Here is a 21,063-nt window from a genome sequence, read left to right on the forward strand (position 1 = left end):
ATATGTGTTCATTCCCCTATTATCTACATATATTATATGTTCATTCCCCACCTATCAAGCACAGGGAATATAATATACACCTGTTTATATGGGATATGTGTTCATTCCCCCATTATCTACATATATTATATGTTCATTCCCCACCTATCAAGCACATGGAATATAATATACACCTGTTTATATGGGATATGTGTTCATTCCCCCATTATCTACATATATTATATGTTCATTCCCCACCTATCAAGCACATGGAATATAATATACACCTGTTTCTATGGGATATGTGCTCATTCCCCTATTATCTACATATATGTTGATTCCCCACCTATCAAGCACAGGGAATATAATATACACCTGTTTCTATGGGATATGTGCTCATTCCCCTATTATCTACATATATTATATGTTCAATCCCCACCTATCAAGCACAGGGAATATAATATACACCTGTTTATATGGGATATGTATTCGTGCCCCTATTATCTACATATATTATATGTTCATTCCCCTCCTATCAAGCACAGGGAATATAATATACACCTGTTTATATGGGATATGTGTTCATTCCCCTATTATATACATGTATTATATGTTCATTCCCCTCCTATCAAGCACAGGGAATATAATATACACCTGTTTATATGGGATATGTATTCGTGCCCCTATTATCTACATATATTATATGTTCATTCCCCACCGACCAAGCACAGGGAATATAATATACACCTGTTTATATGGGATATGTGTTCATTCCCCCATTATCTACATATATTATATGTTCACTCCCCACCTATCAAGCACAGGGAATATAATATACACCTGTTTATATGGGATATGTATTCGTGCCCCTATTATCTACATATATTATATGTTCATTCCCCACCGACCAAGCACAGGGAATATAATACACACCTGTTTATATGGGATATGTGTTCATTCCCCCATTATCTACATATATTATATGTTCATTCCCCATCTATCAAGCACATGGAATATAATATTCACCTGTTTATATGGGATATGTGTTCATTCTCCTATCATCTACATATATTATATGTTCATTCCTCATCTATCAAGCACATGGAATATAATATTCACCTGTTTATATGGGTTATGTGTTCATTCTCCTATCATCTACATATATTATATGTTCATTCCCTATCTATCAAGCACATGGAATATAATATACACCTGTTTCTATGGGATATATGTTCATTCTCCATTATCTACACAGATTTCAAGTTCATTTCATGTCCAAGATGCAGAAGCAATCTGTAATACCTCTCCATATGTTTGGACCTATAAGTTATTAGGTTCATTCTTATTTATTCCTTTTCTTCATTCCTTTTAGTATGTCCCCATACCAAGAGCTGTAACGCATTGAATATGAGAGAAGCCGCTTATCCCCAGCAGCCCTGTGTATAGGCCACAGATGGGAGTCCTACTTCGGTACTACGCCCCCCACCGTACACGACCCAGCAGAGCGCCCGTGCAGTGTGTGCACAGCCATATCACAGCTGAGGCCGCAGCAGCTCCTGGTGCTTTGTTCTCTAGCACCGCACGTCGCGTCAGCACACGAGGATGCTGGGATACGTAGTCCCTCCACCATTATCACACTCATCAGTTACTGTGATTAAGAACCACAACTCCCAGGGTGCAGCGCGGGAAACGAGCATGCGTGTTTTCTTCCGGCTGGACAGTAAGCTAGAAATAGAGAAAAAAAAAGAATGAAACAAATTAGGAGGTGAGTGTATACAGAACGATCGGGACAGTGACAGGAATACAGTGTGAGCCCTGGCTGCCATGTGCACGTAGTGGAGGGCGCGGACAGCGGCACCACAGCAGCTTCTTCACATCCCTGACAGCTGCTGCAGAGCTCCTGGTGCAGGTAAGACATTGGGGGCTGTCTGATAACATGTGGTCCTGCACTGACATTAGCCTTAGTGTCACCAGGCTCAGAGCTAGGGCCGGGAGCCACAAACCTCCTGATTGGATGTCAGGATCTGCATGGGCGGGGCTTCATCTTACAGCAACCAATCACTGTCCAGTGGTTTTTGGTTATGAAGCTGTAATGTAATAATCACCATGAAGCACATTATTATTATTATTATTAATAATAATCTGGACAATGTTACATTTACTGCAGGCATATTTCTAAAGGTTCGTGATTTATATCTAATATTTATTTTACTTTGATAGATCTGTGTATTTATTTCTACATTCATAAGAAATGTTAAAGGGCTACTCTAAGTATTATAAATGGCTAAAATTGCAAAGTGTTTGCATTTTTTTTAAATAAAAAATATTTTCTATTCTCAAAGCCATTTTTTTTTTATTTTATTATTTACTGATTGTAGCATAGGGAACTTCTGATAGCGGTGATCAGGCTCCAGACAAGGCGCTCAGCACTTGTAGGCTCTTTTCTGTCCAGCTTGTAAGCGCTGCTTTGCAGCTGGCCGGATTGCTCAGCTTCAGTGACCTCTGCACTCCTCCAATGCTGCGGAGACAGCGCTGCCTCTAGTGGCAGCATGGGAAAGTGCAACGTTCGGACCAGCAGCCGAACAAAACCACTTGTCCGATCTGTCAATCAAGCATAATCGCACCACCCCGAAGTAGGCAGGAAGCCAGGAGGTAGGGGTGCAGTACACTGCTGAACATGCAGGATCAGGTAACAGCTTAAGCTCCAAATTTGAAAAAAAATTCTGAGTCTTCAACCACTCAACTAAAAACATTTTCCTGCTCATAAATCAATACTAACCACATTGGAACCAAATATGTATTTTTAAAATTTTTACTGTCTTAAAAAAATGTTTTGTCCAAATTGTCTTGATTAAAAATAACTTAAAGGGAACCTGTGATCAGTTCCCATCGAACACCATATCACATATATAGCCAGCAGCTTTTGTTCTGGCCATGCTGTCTCCCACTCTCAATCCATCATTATCTGTGCTCCACCACTACACTCTCAATACATCATCATTCACTGTCCCCTGTCACCCACCTTCAATTAATCATTATTTGCTGCTTCCTATCCCCAATCCTCAATCTATCATTATTTGCTGTCCCGGTCACCCAACCTCAATCCATCAGTATTTGCTATCCCCCACCCTCAATCCATCATTATTTTCTGTCCTCCGCCCCCAATCCATTATTATTTACTGTCCCCCATCCCACACCCCCAATCCATCATTATTTGCTGTCCCCGGTCTCCCACACTCTATGCATTATTACATGCTGTCCCCGGTCCCCCACCACCAATCGATCATTATTTGCTGTCCCACGCCTCCCACCACCACCCACAATCCATCATTATTTTTTCTCCCTCACCGCACCCTCAACACATCGTCATTCACTGTTCCCCATCACCACCCCCAATTCATTATTATTTGCTGTCCCCCACCCTCATTCCATCATTATTTGCTGTTCCTCGTCCCCCACCCTCAATCCATCATTATTTGCTGCTTCCTATCCCCAATCCTCAATCCATCATTATTTGCTGTCCCCGTCACCCAACCTCAATCCATCAGTATTTGCTATCCCCCAACCTCAATCCATCATTATTTGCTGTCCTCCGCCCCCAGTCCATTATTATTTACTGTCCCCCATCCCACATCCCCAATCCATCATTATTTACTGTCCCCGGTCTCCCACACTCTATGCATCATTATATGCTGTCCCCGGTCCCCCACCACCAATCGATCATTATTTGCTGTCCCCCGTCTCCCACCACCACCCACAATCCATCATTATTTTTTCTCCCTCACCGCACCCTCAACACATCGTCATTCACTGTTCCCCATCACCACCCCCAATTCATTATTATTTGCTGTCCCCCACCCTCATTCCATCATTATTTGCTGTACTCCATCACCCACCCCCAATCAATTAGTATTTGCTGTTCCTCGTCCCCCACCCTCAATCCATCATTATTTGCTGTCCCCCACCCTCAGTCCATCATTAATTGCTGTACCCCATCACCCACCCCCAATCAATCATTATTTGCTGTACCTTGTCCCCTACCCTCAATCCATCATTATTTGCTGTCCCCCGCTCCCGACCCTCATTCCATCATTATTTGTGCTCCCCCACCCCACCCTCAATACAACATCATTTACTGTCCCCCGTCCCTCACCCCTAATTCATCATTATTTGCTGTTCCTCGTCCCGGACCCTCAATCCATCATTATTTGCTGTCCCCCGTCTCCCACCCTCAATCCATCTTTATTCGCTCCCCCCACACCCATTTAATTCATTTTATTTAAAAAAATCCCGATCCCCTGCAGGTGCAGCTCCTCTTCTGATATCCTCCTGGCGAGTGGAGCACATACATGCCGGTGTGTATGCAATAACGTCATCGCGCACGTGCTGTTACCAGCGTGTCACAGAATAGGCGGAGGGACTCCCTTGGAGCTGCACAGCTGTTCCATGGAGCTCTAGGAAGGCAGAAAGGCTCCCTCCGCCTAGATCTGCGCCGCCTACATTATTATACCCTGGGGCCCGGTGAGCAGAAGCACAAGAGGGGGATACTGGACTTGGCCCGAGCCCCCTCCTTTACTTCAGCTCACTGGGTCCCATACAGTAGTAAGGGCTGTAATGCCCTGATAGCGGGCGTCATGAAGACCTTACTGAGCTTGCACCTTTTTTTGCCACCTAATCTGAAAGCAGTACGATGTAGAGACCCTGATTCCAGCAATGTGTCACTTACTGGGCTCCTTCCTTTGGATATAATCACTGTTTTATCAGTAGGAGATTATCATTAGAGGCCTAGTAAACTTGTTGCCATATAGTTCTCCACATTCATGAGATCTGTATAAACTCACACCCATCACTGACTGGCAGCTTTTTGAGTACACTGTGCATAGGCAGAAAGCTGACAATTAGTGGTGTGGGTGGATTTATACAGAGCTCAGCATTCAAAAACAGCAGAGAAAACATTCTTATCAAAACTACAGCAAGCAGCCCTGTAAGTGATACATTACTGGAATCACAATATCTGCCTATAAATTATGCTCCACTCAGATGGGGTAGCAAAAACCTGGTGACAGATTCCCTTTAAGCCCTTACATGTAAGGAGCAAGTCAATAGCAGGTGTATGGAATGGGATCACGGGGTGAGGCCGCCCCATACCTGGCAGGTAATGAGTTGTGTGTTACAGCCAGGACCTGCCTGTAACAAGCGCTGCCTGCGATTGTTACCCTCTAAATGCGCCAGCAGGAGGGAACGTCATTTAATGTAATATGGGGTGTAAACACTTTCAGAAAAGTCTGATCTATCAAAATATAAAGTAATTCACCCAATCAGTAAAAATTGATTTTTTTTCACAATTTCACTGCACTTGGAATTTTTTTCCTTTTCTCCAGTACACTATGTGGTAAAATGAATGGTATCACTCAAAAGTACAACTCGACCCGCAAAAACCAAGCCCTCATATGTCTATGTGGACAGAAAAATAAAAAAGTTATGAGTCTGGGAAAACGGGAGAAAAAAAAACAGAAACGCAAAAACAGAATTTGCTTTGAGTAGGTGTTAAACGACCTTTGGATAAATGGCATTAATATGGGGCATAAAATCCTGATGACAGGTTCCTTGAATGTTTTCTGTCAGCTCTCATACAGGTCTCTAACCCTTATGTAATCGTTTCATATAACGAGATTGCTAACTAGGCCGGGCTTAAACGAGCGTATGAAAAATTGTCGGCTTTTCATCCATATGGTTTTCTGTGTGTCTGTTTTATACATCAAAAATGAAAAAAATATACAAGGCCAATAAAGTTTCCTACCTTATCAATTGCAGTGGATCCAGTAAAACCAGATGGCACATGGATGGTGTCCATATGGTTAGTCATTTGTTTGACACTCCAATTGGATTTAAGGGGTCAGAATAGAGTATGCTTCAATTACCGAGGACCATCGATCCCTGTATAAAAAAAACCCAAACATTTATTTTAGGTACGCCGTGACGGCTAGATTGTGAATGTCACATCCCCATTGTATGCCTGTAGAGTATACAGCTGCTGGTGTCACGGCTGCGGAGTGAAGGCGATCTTCATCTGCTAATGTATTGAGGAGTAATAGGAGATGGACGTTCCTGGTTGACCGCGCTGCTGCCGGAATAGTAGTCGTTCCACGCATTGGCTGTATTAAATAGTAGCTTTATTATCCGTTTCAAGTTCATATCGAACTTGATTTTAAAAAATAGACTACGTACAGCTGTGAAAAACGGCAGTCTTGATTATTCAGGGCTATAGGGTCTTGCCTGTACGGAGAGAGGTCAGATTGCAACCAGAAGGGATCTAGAGGTATCAATACAAAAGTGCTCGTTATATCAACAGTGCAGTGATGAAAAGCAGGTCAGTCTTACCTATCTGGTCCATAAGAAAAGGCCAAGTCAGGGAAATACTGCATTAACCCTTCTTTATTTTAAAGGGGCCCTCAACTGTAGCGTAGCCCTAAAATTACACTGCCTCAGTGAAAGATGTCATCTAATAACACAAGAAATGTGCAGATATCTTGACTTGTAAAAGAGTTTGAACTAATCGGTCCTTTCTTTTAAAGGATGTAACAATTCAAACTATTTTCCAAATGAAGCTATCTGCAAATTTCCGTGACGTGTAGTGTTGAGCGATACCTTCCGATATCAGGAAATATCGGATCGGATTGGATCGGGCCGATACCCAAAAAGTATCGGATATCGCCAATGCAAGTCAATGGGACACAAATATCGGAATGAAAATAAACCCTTTCTTTCCTTGTATGTTAATTCTACATGAAGGAAAACAACTAACAATAATGTAGAATGTATTGGTCGAGGTGGTTGCCCAAATCGATGGGAACAGTGCTCACAGTGAAACATGAAAAGCCGGCAATTCAGCAGCGGCATACACCGGTACCCGACAATTTATAACAGAAAGAATAGAGCTTCACACATAGATTAGATAGATAGAAACATGTCAGTCACATATATATGAAGTACAGTGATAGTGTTGCTTACTGTACTTGTCATTTAGTGTAAAGGATTTATTAAAAAAAATATTAGTGTTTTCATGCACCGTCTCTTTAAAAAAGCCGGCCGGCAATTCAGCATCTGTACCCGACAATTTAGAATAGAAAGAATAGAGCATCACACATAGATTAGATAGATAGAAACATGTCAGTCACATATATAAGAAGTACAGTGATAGTGTTGATTACTGTACTTGTCATTTAGTGTTAAAATAAAGGATTTATTAAAAAAAAAATTGGCGTGGGGTTCCCCCTAATTTTAGTCTCTAGCGGAGGTTAAGCAGACGGCTGGGGCAGATGTTTGAAGCCTGGGAAGGGGGTAATACCCACGGAGCTTCCCAGGCTACTAATATCAGCCCCCAGCTGAATACCTAGCCTTTACTAGCTATTAAAATGGGGGACCCCCCCAAAAAAATGACGTGGGGTCCCCCCAATTTTAATAGCTAGCAAAGGCTAGGCAGACAGCTGGGGGCTGATATTAATAGCCCAGGAAGGGTGCCATGAATATTGGCCCCCTCCCAGGCTAGAAACACCAGCCGTCAGCCGCCCCAGAAATGGCGCATCCATAGGACGCGCCAATTCTGGCACTTAGCCTCGCTCTTCCCACTGCCCTGTAGCGGTGGCAGTGGGGTAATGGGGTTGGGGTTGATGTCAGCTTATGCCAGCTGACATCAAGCCCAGGTTAGTAATGGAGAGGCGTCTATAAGACACCCCCATTACTAACCCCATAGTCAAAGTTAAAAAAAAACACAAACACCCAGAATAAAGTCCTTTAATTGAAATAAACACACAATTCTTTATTGTTCTAAATTAAACCATACTTACCGTCACACCCATTCCATCTGAAGCCAATGATCCCCCTGCAATAAAAATAAAATAATAAAGCAACATCATCCTTACCTTCCCATGGTTCCCAGGACAGCTTCAGCTCTGCTACATCGAGATGACAGGCTGGACCGCAGCAGAACGCTGCCATCCAGCCTGTCATCCCGCAGACACTGAGAAGCACAGGCATGCTTGCGCTCCTCAGTGTCTGGCTGTGACGGCATCCAGATAAGCCGACAATGAACTCAGCTCACCTCATGCACGTCACTGACAGCGTGGGAGAATTCTCCTGCGCATGCGGTGAGCGTGAGAGACTCGGCTCATCGGGATGCCGTCACAGCCTGACACTGAGGAGCGCAAGCAAGCCTGCGCTTCTCAGTGTCCGCGGGATGACAGGCTGGATGGCAGTGTTCTGCAGGTCCAGCCTGTCATCTCGATGTAGCAGAGCTGAAGCTGTCGTGGGAACCATGGAAAGGTAAGGATGATGTTGCTTTATTATTTTACTTTTATTGCAGGAGATCGTTGGCTTCAGCTGGAATGGGTGTGATGGTAAGTATGGTTTAATTTAGAACAATAAAGAATTGTGTGTTTATTTCAATTAAAGGACTTTATTCTGGGTGTTGTGGTTTTTTTTTAAATACTTTACTAGAAATTCATGGCTTTCATGTCTAATATTGGCGTGACCCCATGAATTTCGGCTTAGGGCCAGCTGATAATGCCAAGCTGGCCCTAACCCCTTTATTACCCAGTGAGCCACAGCACCAGGGCCCTGGATGAGTTGGGTACAGCGCCAGAAGATGGCGCTTCTATGAACGCGCCATTTTCCGGGGTGGCTGCGGACTGCAATTTGCAGCGGGAGGGGCCCAGAAAGCATGGGCCTCCCTGCGCTGCGGATTCCAGCCCCCAGCTGCCTGCTGTACCTGGCTGGACACAAAAATAGGGCGAAGCCCCACGTATTTTTTTTTAAAATTATTTCATGAAATTCATGAAATAATTAAGAAAAAAAGGGCTTCCCTATATTGTTGTGTCCGGCCAGGTAGAAATAGGCAGCTGGTGGTTGGGGGCAGCCCGTTCCTGCCTGCTGTACCTGGCTGGACACAAATATAGGGAAAAGCCCCACGCCAATTTTTTTTAAATTATTTCATGAATTTCCTGAAATAATTTAAAAAAAATTGACGTGGGGCTTCGCCCTATTTTTGTGTCCAGCCAGGTACAACTAGGCAGCTGGGGGATGGAATCTGCAGTGCAGGGAGGCCCAAGCTTTCTGGCCCCCCCCTCCCCAGCTGCAAATTGCAGTCCGCAGCCACCCCGGAAAATGGCGCGTTCATAGAAGCTGGATGCTGTACCTGGCTGGCATACAAAAATATGGCAAAGCCCACGTCAAAATTTTTGGGAAAAATTAATTAAAAAATAAATAATAATTTAGGGACTGCATCTTTATTAACTCCTCAAATGTCATTTAGTGTTAAAATAGAGGATTTATTTTAAAAAAAATTTGGGTGGGATCCCCCATAATTTTAGTCTCTAGCGGAGGTTAAGCCGACGGCTGGGGCAGATGTTTGAAGCCTGGGAAGGGGGTAATACCCACGGAGCTTCCCAGACTACTAATATCAGCCCCCAGCTGAATACCTAGCCTTTACTAGCTATTAAAATGGGGGACCCCCCCAAAATAATGACGTGGGGTCCCCCCTATTTTAATAGCTAGCAAAGGCTAGGCAGACAGCTGGGGGCTGATATTAATAGCCCAGGAAGGGTGTCATGAATATTAGCCCCCTCCCAGGCTAGAAACACCAGCCGTCAGCCGCCCCAGAAATGGCGCATCCATAGGATGCTCCAATTCTGGCACTTAGCCTCGCTCTTCCAAGCTGCCCTGGTGCGGTGGCAGGGGGTAATAGGGTTGGGGTTCATGTCAGCGCCAGCTGCCATGAAGCCCAGGTTAGTAATGATGGGCGTCTATAAGACACCCCCATTACTAACCTACAAAGTGTTAAAAAGAAAAAAACACACTACACCCAGAAAAAAATAATTTATTTGAAATAAAACACACCATTTTATTTAATTCTTGGTTTACTAAAAAAAAAATAGTTACCTGTCCACGTTCCTGCGCTGATCTCCCATGCACAGCTGTCACATCTGGAGATGGTGACAGCTGTGCATGGCTGCTGTAAGCTCACACTGCCGGGAACACGTCCGCTCCCGGCAGCGGGAGCCCCTGACTGAGGTCACCGGAGTGCATTCAGGCAGCGCAGCTCCGGAGACCTCCTTTACGGCACTGCTGTACTGTGGGAATTTCTCACGATACAGCAGGGCCGTAAAGGAGCTAACCGGAGCAGCGCTGCCTGAACTCCGGCGAACCCGCTTATGCAGTGACGGGGCTGCTTTACGGCCCCATCATTCTAGCGGCGGCAGCGGTTCAGAGCGGTCACATTCTATGTGGCTGCTCTAAACTGGAGATCATCGTGGGACACTCGTGGACTACTACGGAGGGGTAAGGATAAGGTTGTGGTTTATTATTTTAGATTTTATTACAGGAGATCGATGGCTTCGGGGAATTAGGTGTCTAGGTGAGTATAGGTGTAGTTTTTTATTTTTTATTTTATTTTAGGTGGCGATCGGCGGGGACAGGTAATGTATGAACTAATAACCACTGGCCACCAATGACATGTATTTAAAATTTATTGGGGACACAGTAGGGCAATTTAAATAGCAGGATCAGGCTGATGGGAACTACTGCTCCGATCGAGCTGATCCTGCTGGCACGAGTGGACGGGGGACAGACATAGGCCGATGGGAGTAGTAGTATCACATCGGCCTATGTCTGCCTGCACGCACACACCCCCCAGACATCGCACAGACATCGCACAGACACCGCGCACACCCGCACACACTCGCAGACATCGCACAGACACTGCGCACACACCCGCAGACATCGCATAGACACCGCACACACTCGCAGACATCGCACAGACACCGCACACACCCGCAGACATCGCGCACACACTAATCATGACGGGCTGATGGTCTGGGAGGTGAGGCTGACCTGTGCGGCCGTGGGAAAGTTCATGTGAGTTCATGCAATGCAGTCAAGCATGAACTCACATGAACCCTCTGAGGGCACCGCGGCTACTTCAAATGAACAGCTGATCAGCATCACCTGATACCTCAGCTGTTCATTTGAAATAACTGGCGGGAAAGCGCAGCACAGAATAGGAAAGCCGGCGGTGAAGTCTTTTCACTGCCGGCTTCCCCGCCCGGGTCCTTCGCTCCCCGCTCCTTGGTGCTGTGCTCCCCGCCCGGTCCTAGCTTACGATCGGGATGGGAGGTGGCGAGGGGAGCGGAGGATCGGGGTGGGAGGCTGCGGGGAAGCAGTATGGGGCTGTGTGATTGTTTAAAAGCCGGCGGCTTTTTACCGCCCGCCGGCTTTTGAACAATCAGGAGAATTCTCCCACTCTGGGATGGCATTCTGATGACAGGCTGGATCGCAGCTGAGCGCTGCCATCCAGCTTGTCATCCTTCAGAGACACTGCAGAGCGCAGGCATTATGGGAACTTCCGATTCCGGTATTCGATATTGTAAAAGTATCGGAATTAAGTATCGGAATTCCGATACCGCGAATATCGGCCGATACCCGATATTTCAGTATCGGATTGCTCAACACTAGTGACGTGACATTACATGAGGCATCAATGGGTTATTCTAACGTTCTCTTATCGGAAGTGCACCACTCCCATCCCCTGATTTTCTGCTTTGCTCCTGAAAATTGACAATTTGGATCAGTGGCATAGTCGTGCTCCTGGACCTAACTGTGCGCTCTCCAAGGCTGCTACCATTGTTAGCTTTACCTCTGCTGTAGGGGAGAAGCTGTTGGATCCAGCTATCCAGCAAGCTTCAGAGCGACGCAAGGAGGCACTAAAGCGTAGCGCTCTTCCCAACTGGGTAACCGGCCTCTCTGAGACTGCAGCGTGGCTGATAACCTATGCAATGAGCTGTATAAAATTAAAAATCCCTCCGTTTTGGAGTCCCTAGAGCATTTTTAGTAGAAAGTTAATTATAAAGTTGCTTGTTTTACCAGCACTTTGCAATTTTGCCCATTTAAGAATGTAATGTAAGCCCTTCAAAGGGAACCTGTCATCACGATTTTGTATGTTAATATAAAGGTATGGCCATAATGGTGCTTTTATACTGGTTTAATAGATACCTGTGGGGAAGAAATCCAGATCCTGATTCTTGTTTAATTCATGTTAGAAGTTTTGGTGCATTATCCTCTTCGTGCATCAGGGCAGGACTTTGGGGTGGGACTGTGGGTAGGGTTTTCGGCTCTTCTGCAGCCCCTCTGCACTTGTACGAGCCTTCTTTTTTAAAGTTCGCACTAGCACCTCCCTTGCTGTTGTTGGCGCTTGAGCACATTCATCTCCCAGTGTTTTTCAGCAAAATAGTGGCGGTGGTGGCACATGCGCAGATTGAGATCTCGGCTTGTCATTGAGCTGAGGTCTGAATCTGCGCATGCGCCGTCCCCAGCTCCATTTTGCTGAAGACATTTGGATGTCAATCTGCGCATGTGCTGCCATCGGCTCTATTTTGCTGACTACAACTGGGAGATGATTATGCGCTGGTGCCGCCAAGCAGCAGGGGCAGCGCTAGCGCAAACTTTAGAAAAGGAGGCTCGTACAAACAGAGAGGTCGCGGCAGATCCGAAAACCCTACCCACAGTCCTGCCACAAAGTCTCGCCCTGATGCACGAAGAGGATTTTGCACCGAAACTTCTAACTTGAGCTAAACAAGAACCAGGATGCAGATTTCTTCCTTACAGGTATCTATTAAATCAGTATAAAAGCACCACTAAGACCGTACCTTTATTTTAACATACTAAATCGTGATGACAGGTTCCCTTTAAAGGGATTTTGTCACCCTGAGGGGCTGTCCTTACCTACAGTTTAAAGGTTGTATTGTTTTCTTCTACATTCTGTTTTATTTATTGCCTGATGGAATTCCTTGTGTGTTGTAGGTCATAATTCAATCTGCTAAATATTGACACTTGTCTATCATTTGTGGATGTTTATATATTTTTGTATGACCTGCTGACATAATGATAGAGATATACACTCCTATGGCATTTTGACTATATTGAAATCTCCTATGCTGGATACTCTCTAAGGAGAGATATATAATTTTCTCTCATTGTGGTGGTTACTTGCAATTTACTATAATTCTAATTTTTACTAGATGAATGATTTTTGGATATTAATCCCTTACACTGTGTGCAGAATTATTAGGCAAGTTGTATTTTAGAGGATTATTTTTATTATTGATCAACAACTATGTTCTCAATCAACGAAAAAGACTCATAAATATCCAAGCTTAATATTTTTGGAAGTTGGAGTGGTTTTTTTTTTAGATTTGGCTATCTTAGGAGGATATCTGTTTGTGCAGGTAACTATTACTGTGCAGAATTATTAGGCAACTTAATAAAAATCAAATATAATCCCACCTCACTTGTTTATTTTCACCTTGTAAACCAATATCAGTGCACAAAATTTAGAAATAAACATTTCTGACATATAAAAACAAAAACCCAAAAAATTAGTGATGAATATAGCCACCTATTTTTATGATGACACTCAACAGCCTTCTATCCATAGATTCTGTCAGTTGCTTGATCTGTTTTCGATCCACATTGCGTGCAGCAGCCACCACAGCCTCCCAGACACTGTTCCAAGAGGTGTACTGTTTTCCCTCCCTGTAGATCTCACATTTTATGATGGACCACAGGTTCTCTATGGGGTTCAGATCAGGTGAACAAGGGGGCCATGTCATTATTTTTTCTTCTTTTAGACCTTTACTGGCCTTCCACGCTGTGGAGTAGTTGGATGCATGTGATGGAGCATTGTCCTGCATGAAAATCATGTTTTTCTTGACTGATACCGATTTCTTCCTGTACCACTGCTTGAAGAAGTTGTCCTCCAGAAACTGGCAGTAGGTCTGGGAGTTGAGCTTCACTCCATCCTCAACCCGAAAAGGTCCCACAAGTTCATCTTTGATGATACCAGCCCATACCGGTACCCCACCTCCACCTTGCTGGCGTCTGAGTCGGAGTGGAGCTCTCTGCCCTTTACTGATCCAGCCTCTGGCCCATCCATCTGGCCCATCAAGAGTCACTCTCATTTCATCAGTCCATAAAACCTATGAAAAATCAGTCTTAAGATATTTCTTGGCCCATTCTTGACGTTTTATCTTATGTTTCTTGTTCAAAGGTGGTCGTTTTCAGCCTTCCTTACCTTGGCCATGTCCCTGAGTATCGCACACCTTGTGCTTTTTGATACTCCAGTAACGTTGCAGCTTTGAAATATGGCAAAACTGGTGGCGAATGGCATCTTGGCAGCTTCACGCTTGATTTTCCTCAATTCATGGGCAGTTATTTTGCACCTCTTTTGGCCAACACGCTTCTTGCGACCATGTTGGCTATTTGCCATGAAACGCTTGATTGTTCGGTGATCACGCTTCAAAAGTTTGGAAATTTCAAGACTGCTGCATCCCTCTGCAAGACATCTCACAATTTTGGACTTTTCAGAGCCCGTCAAATCTCTCTTCTGACCCATTTTGCCAAAGGAAAGGAAGTTGCCTAATAATTAAGCACACCTTATATAGGGTGTTGATGTCATTAGTCAACACCCCTCCTCATTACAGAGATGCACATCACCAGATTTACTTAATTTGTAGTTGTCTCTCAAGCCTATGCAGATTGGAGTAGGACAACATGTATAAAAAGTATCAAAGTGATCAAAATATGCATTTGCCTAATAATTCTGCACGCCGTATATTTATCTCTTCATATATCTAGCACTTGTCACTTTATTATATTAGATCCACTGATGTGATCCCCTACTTTGAGAGCCATGTCAAACAGAATAATGATTTGTTACATTTGCCACTAGCACTGTAGGTACCTTCATTGGTTCACTTCTCCTTTATGTGTGTTTTTTTTTTTTTTAAATTTAAAATAATTTAATAAAATTTCAAAACCTTTTTATCAATTGTGCATTTATACTTCCTTGACCTGATTGGATGCTTGTTGAATAGAAGTATTGTACTGAATAGGCCCCTTATTCTTGGATGAAACTGAATCTTCAGGAGCACACTGCTCTCCTGCCTCCCGACTTCCTGCAGCACTCCTCATTGACAGATCAGACCAGCGATATCATTGAGCCACCTTGCCCCTGCAGTGCAGCAGCGGCACAGGGGCACGGTGACTGGCCAGATCCAGCGATTTGACCAGCTCATACAATGCAGCAGTGGCAGGTAACGTAGGCAACGAACAGTAAACAATAAAATTAAAGAGCCCTTCATTCTTGAGAATGAAGAGGACTTTTAATAAGGAGTACATTGCAGAGTTGCTTATTTTTATAAGCACTTTGTCATTTTATCAATATATGATAATAAGACTAACCCTTTAACAACTGTGACTACTTTTAGTATATAGTGTAATCTTTGTTGCATTTTTTTTTTGAACAGAGAAATGGCGAACTTCCCATCAGCCATACTGTCTATGTACAATGAAACGCTGGAAAGGAAAGAAGCAGTTAAACATTTCATCTCATCCTTGGAGTCAATGGTAAACCATATTCCTATGATGCATTACAGAAAAATGTGCTTGCCTGTCTACGAGTCCTAATGCAGATTTTGTATGAGGGCCTCCAACTATCTGTTTTTTTTTTTTATTAAACTCGTTTTATTGAAAACAATTCTTCATAATAAACATTACAGTTATGCAGTGAATGGTACAAATTCTGATCTTGTTACAGATATCTGCAGATATTAATTACAATACAATGTCTTATATCATGTATTAACCAATGATAACTACTATACAGTAGAATAGATTAATGTAGAAATCATTGCACTCATCTGATGCATCGAAATGATATAGATGTAATAGAGATCAAAGTACACATTAATGAAACACAAGGGTACACTGTTTAATCCATGAAAAATCAGGGATCTCATCACATATATGAATGAACTTGGAGCACACTAGGGTATATAACGCGAAAGTGAGGAAGTCAGTGCATTAGGAGATAAAGTTTGTTAGAGGTGAGTTACACCATTTCCCCAGATTTTATGGAACTTTTGGGGACACCCCTATTTCTATATACAATATTTTCACACGGTATGGCATGGCATGTCACAGTGAGGAGACTTATATGCCTTTCATGCTGTTCTGAGAAATTAAAGATGCAACTTGCCTCTTCCGAGAAGAAGAGGACTAGAACTCTAATGCCACCTATTGGAAGTAGTTAATATTGACCTTTTAACAGACCTTTCCATATGACTTAGGATAAAAGCCAAACCAGAATCTCAATTTGCAGACAAGGTGTTTGGGTATATTGCCCCTCGTCAGTGGAGCATACATGGCGTATAAGTCTCCTCACTCAGACATGCCAGGCCTGGCTTGTCATTCTCCACAAGGAGAAACGTTACCCCTTAGATCCCAGTCTTAAGGCTATCATCTATCCAAATCAGATCTCATACTATGCACTATGTATACTAAGTCACATGACAAGGATTGTTAAAGGGTTGATAGTGACTACTTCCTATAGGTGGCACTAGAGATCTAGTCCTCTTCCTCTGCATGTTAAATGACAATAAAACTTAATTTTCAATAACATGGTCTAGCGTTGCTATGTGACATCGTTTCCAGAATATAGGGTCCTGTAGTTTTTTAAACTGCAGAAATTCGGGGTTATCCCACAACTGAGTCTCACCCATTTGGTCAGTAAACTTTAGGACATGCTTATTCTCTTTCCATACCTGTATCGCCAGGCTGTGTGCATTTAATAAGCCCTGAGGTGGTTTCTAGCATCCTTCTAGTATCACCCACACAGAATTCCCATTCTAGAATTGAATGAGATGGGCCAACTATCACTGATATTTAAAGGGGTTGTCTGATACATTTATTGCCCTTTATAAATATCTAACTTTAAGCCCTAAAAACTTTTATATGACGTATTGTTTCGGGAGGGGGGATAGAAGCTGTGGGAAAGTCGTTGTGGGGCCATCCTCCTGTGATGTCCCATTTAAGACTTCTCTCAAACAAAACTTCAACGGAAGTAAAAACATTAGGGAATAGCAGGATAGGGAGAATGGTAGGACATTTTATAATAAAGCTAAATGCAAAAGTGGCTAGTTCTTAAAGATAGATATTAGTGATGAGCGAGTGTATTCTGTTAACCCTTTCAGGTGCTTGCCGAGTATTTGCGGCGTGCTCGAATGTTATGTTTGAGTCACTCCGTGTTCATTATTTGCAAATGTTTGACAGCTTTAATACATGTAAGGAATTCATAACAAACAGGCCTTCCTCACATGTATTAAAGCTGTCAAACAGTCGAAAATCATGCACATGGGAGTGATTCAAACATAACATTCGACCACACCGAAAATACTCGGAAAACACCCGCGCATGCTCGTAAATCTCAAGTAACGAGCATGCTCACTCATCACTAATAGATATTTATGAAGGGCATTATTGGTATTGGACGACCCATTTAATAGTTCTTTTTATTTGGGTCTTAGGGACCTTTTAGGCCCTCTCTAGCTGCTTCACTGTATTACAGGATTATTTGAATAGAAAAGAATAGCTCTAGAACATAATGGATCATGTTTCTTGCATAATCAGCACTGCATCTGCGCCAGACTGCTGGGATCAGTATCCGGCAAGGACATGAATACTGCCGCCAATTAGCGTTACTAACTGGCTGCAGAGTTCACATTTCCTCCTATTGGAAGAAACAGTGTTCTTTGTGCTCTGACAAAATTTGAACGCTGCAGGCGATCAATGGATGCCCTTCCCCCCCAGAAGTTGATCCCAACAGAATGGCTGACGGCGCAGTGTTATTGGTCTGTGATGTGAGTATATTTTTATCACCTCCCTGGGCCCATTAAAAGGGGTTATCCAGTAGTGGAAATCACCTTTAAAGGAGTACAGAGAGTAGTCGGGAACTTTTTACACTGTTGGCTCATATTAAGATCTGAGAAAAGTGAAGGAAAGCATAGCTAGCTGCAGGCAGATACTTGCAGAGCCCCCCCTCCCCGCACAATGGATATATGTATAACAAATGATAACTGTTATAAATGTTTTCACATATATAACATATTGCTGTATTCTTTTACAGTTAATCTGAATTTTTCCACTTTTCTCTGCAGTGCAAGCAGTTTGCCAGGGTGAAGGCAGAAGTAGCATGCATTGCTGTATGTGATTCAGAAGCGTTGGTTGTTGGCAGCAGGAAAGGAAAAGCCTTCTTTGATTCCAGGAAGGATCTGCAGAACGATTTCATACAGTATTGTGAGTATTTTGGAACATTAAATGCAATGATGCTCCATAATTCTTCTCAAAAACTTTTGTGTACAGTAAAAAAAAAGTAACACATATGGTAGAAATTCTATGCTTCTTATCCTTGGATTTCTTGCAGGCAATTTGGATGAAGTTTGTGTTTCAGAAACTGTAACGAAGACGCTTAGATTGAGATCGAATCACGCAGAGATTGAATCACTCCAGAAATGTGTTGAGGATTTGTTCTGTCTTTGTTATGGTACGATGCATTACTGTGCTTCTTTGTAATGTCTATTATATATAGTTTATGTATAGTTAATCTTAGCAGGGGTCACCATTTAGTTGTATGCCATATTCTTCTGTTGCTTGTAAAATATGATGATAATAATAATTTTTATTCATATAGCGCCAACATATTCCGCAGCACTTTACAATTAAGATATCTAAGAGCCACTTTTGGTATCTTCTCCAGACTATAATGGACATAAACATATACGTTATTGGTCTATGTGTCTAAGCAGATCATAAATGATTCTAGTTGAGGAATTATATATGTGACACCAAAGAATGACTATGGGGTAACCACAAACCTCCAAAATAAAATAAATTAGTTTTTATTGAAAAATTATATTAAAAACACCATAAAATACAATTAGAAATTATCTCAAAAGGAGGAAGAATGTACAACCACCCATGGTACAACGGGAAAAAAGCAGTTCACATCAATTTCATAATAGTGGTTATATGAACACAACCTCAGAGAAGTCTATGAAGTGTAAATAAGTGCCCATATGTATCCCAGTAAAGATGCGCAAATCAATATCTAATATATAACTTACCCATGATGCCAGAGGTGGAGAGTCCTACTTGCAGCACCAACACGCGTTTCACTTGTTGCTTTCCGAAGGGAAAGTGCACTGTAGGATGCCTTGCTCTAGTTAATACAGGCTACTTCATTATTGCCGATTATTTGGCGCATGAGCTCCGCAGATCAGATATAGTGCTTCCGCCATCAGTCATCTTCACCGCGCGCACATGTGGGGTAAAACTAACCTGGTGACTTCATTTCCATGCGTGTGTCACTGTATGGATGTTCCAGGCGGAAGCAAACATGGCTTAGGCTCACAACGGGCATGCCCACATCAGCAGCCATTTTACAGAAGATCAAAGAGCACGGTTATTTTCATATTCATACCACTATCATGAAGTTGATAATAATAATAATTTTTATAGCGCCAACATATTCCGCAGCACTTTACAATATTAGGGGGGGCTTATACAGACGTTACAGAATAAGCATAACTCATATCAAAAGGAGTGAGGGCCCTGCTCACAAGCTTACAGTCTATGATGAGAATAGCTTTTTCCTTGATGCACCATGGGTGGTTGGAGTTCCTCTTGTACTTTCTTCCTTCTTTTGAGTCCATTTCTAATTGTATGTTATGGTGTTTTAAATATATTTTTTCAATGAAAACTAATTTATTTTATTTTAGTGGTTTGTGGTTACTCCATAGTCGTTCTTTGGTATACATAATTTTTGGAGTACTCCATCCCTTATCCATTTATTTCCCATTGTTTGGGGGAACTTAGTGTTGGTATGTTCCTAGCCTGGAAATATTATTGGTGCTATATGGGACAGTACAATTAATCATTTGTACCCATAAAACATTTCTTCTTATGATTTACTAAGGTTCTGTTCATACTGCTGTCAAGAGACTAAAATAGCGGGCACCACAACAACACCCTGACAGCAAGAAGCATTGTACAGTGGGGAAAAAAAGTATTTAGTCAGCCACCAATTGTGCAAGTTCTCCCACTTAAAAAGATGAGAGAGGCTGTAATTGACATCATAGATAGATCTCAACTATGAGAGACAAAATGAGAAAACAAATCCTGAAAATCACATTGTCTGATTTGGAAAGAAATTTTTTTCACATTTTGGTGGAAAATAAGTATTTGGTCAATTACAAAAGTTCATCTCAATACTTTGTTATATATCCTTTCTTGGCAATGACAGAGGTCAAACGTTTTCTGTAAGTCTTCACAAGGTTGGTACACACTGTTGCTTGTATGTTGGCCCATTCCTCCACGCTGATCTCCTCTAGAGCAGTTTTGGGGCTGTTGCTGGGCAGCACGGACTTTCAACTCCCTTCAAAGGTTTTCTATAGTGTTTTGATATGGAGACTGGCTAGGCCACTCCAGGACCTTGAAATGCTTCTTACGAAGCCACTCCCTCGTTGCCCTGGCGGTGAGTTTGGAATCATTGTCATGCTGAAAGACTGAGCCACGTTTCATATTCAATGCCCTTGCTGATTGAAGAAGGTTTACACTCAAAATCTCACGATATATGGCCCCATTCATTCTGTCATGTACACGGATCAGTCGTCCTGGTCCTTTGGCAGAGAAACAGCCCCAAAGCATGATGTTGCCACCCCCATGCTTCACAGTAGGTATGGTGTTCTTTGGATGCAACTCAGCATTCTTTTTCCTCCAAACACGATGAGTTGTGTTTTTACCAAACAGTTCTACTTTGATTTCATCTGACCATTTGACATTCTCCCAATACTCTTCTGGATCATCCAAATGCTCTCCAGCAAACTTCAGACGGACCCGGACATGTAATGGCTTAAGCAGGGGAACACGTCTGGCATTGCAGGATCTGAGTCCCCGGCGGTGTAGTGTGTTACTGATGGTAGCCTGTGTAACGTTGGTCCTAGCTCTCTGCAGGTCATTAACTAGGTTCCCCCGTGTGGTTCTGGGATTTTTGCTCACCGTTCTAGAAATCATTTTGACCCCTCGGGGTGAGATCTTGTGTGGAGCCCCAGATCGAGGGAGATTATCAGTGGTTTTGTATGTCTTCCATTTTCTAGTTATTGCTCCCACAGTTGATTTCTTCACAACAAGCTGCTTGCC

At 42.9% G+C, this 21,063-nt stretch overlaps 1 protein-coding gene across 5 annotated transcripts in view; it reads left to right on the top strand.

Moving 5' to 3' along the window:
- Positions 1 to 1,580: 1,580 nt before the first annotated feature.
- GTF2I (general transcription factor IIi) overlaps positions 1,581 to 21,063 on the top strand; it is a 107,874-nt gene continuing 88,391 nt past the window's right edge. For 2 of the 5 annotated variants that reach the window (XM_073665179.1, XM_073665180.1), the window contains exons 1-4: positions 1,581 to 1,744; positions 15,336 to 15,435; positions 18,024 to 18,162; positions 18,290 to 18,409. In XM_073665179.1, coding sequence (XP_073521280.1) covers positions 1,728 to 1,744; positions 15,336 to 15,435; positions 18,024 to 18,162; positions 18,290 to 18,409 — 376 coding nt within the window. In that variant the 5' untranslated portion in view covers positions 1,581 to 1,727. Of the gene's footprint in view, positions 1,889 to 15,335; positions 15,436 to 18,023; positions 18,163 to 18,289; positions 18,410 to 21,063 lie in introns of all 5 variants that reach the window. The other 3 variants (XM_073665176.1, XM_073665177.1, XM_073665178.1) reach the window with 2 other exon arrangements.

Source organism: Phyllobates terribilis, unplaced genomic scaffold (genome assembly GCF_046119375.1).
Source record: "Phyllobates terribilis strain yellow unplaced genomic scaffold, ASM4611937v1 Scaffold_2__4_contigs__length_985480577, whole genome shotgun sequence".
Classification (NCBI taxonomy): Eukaryota; Metazoa; Chordata; class Amphibia; order Anura; family Dendrobatidae; genus Phyllobates; species Phyllobates terribilis.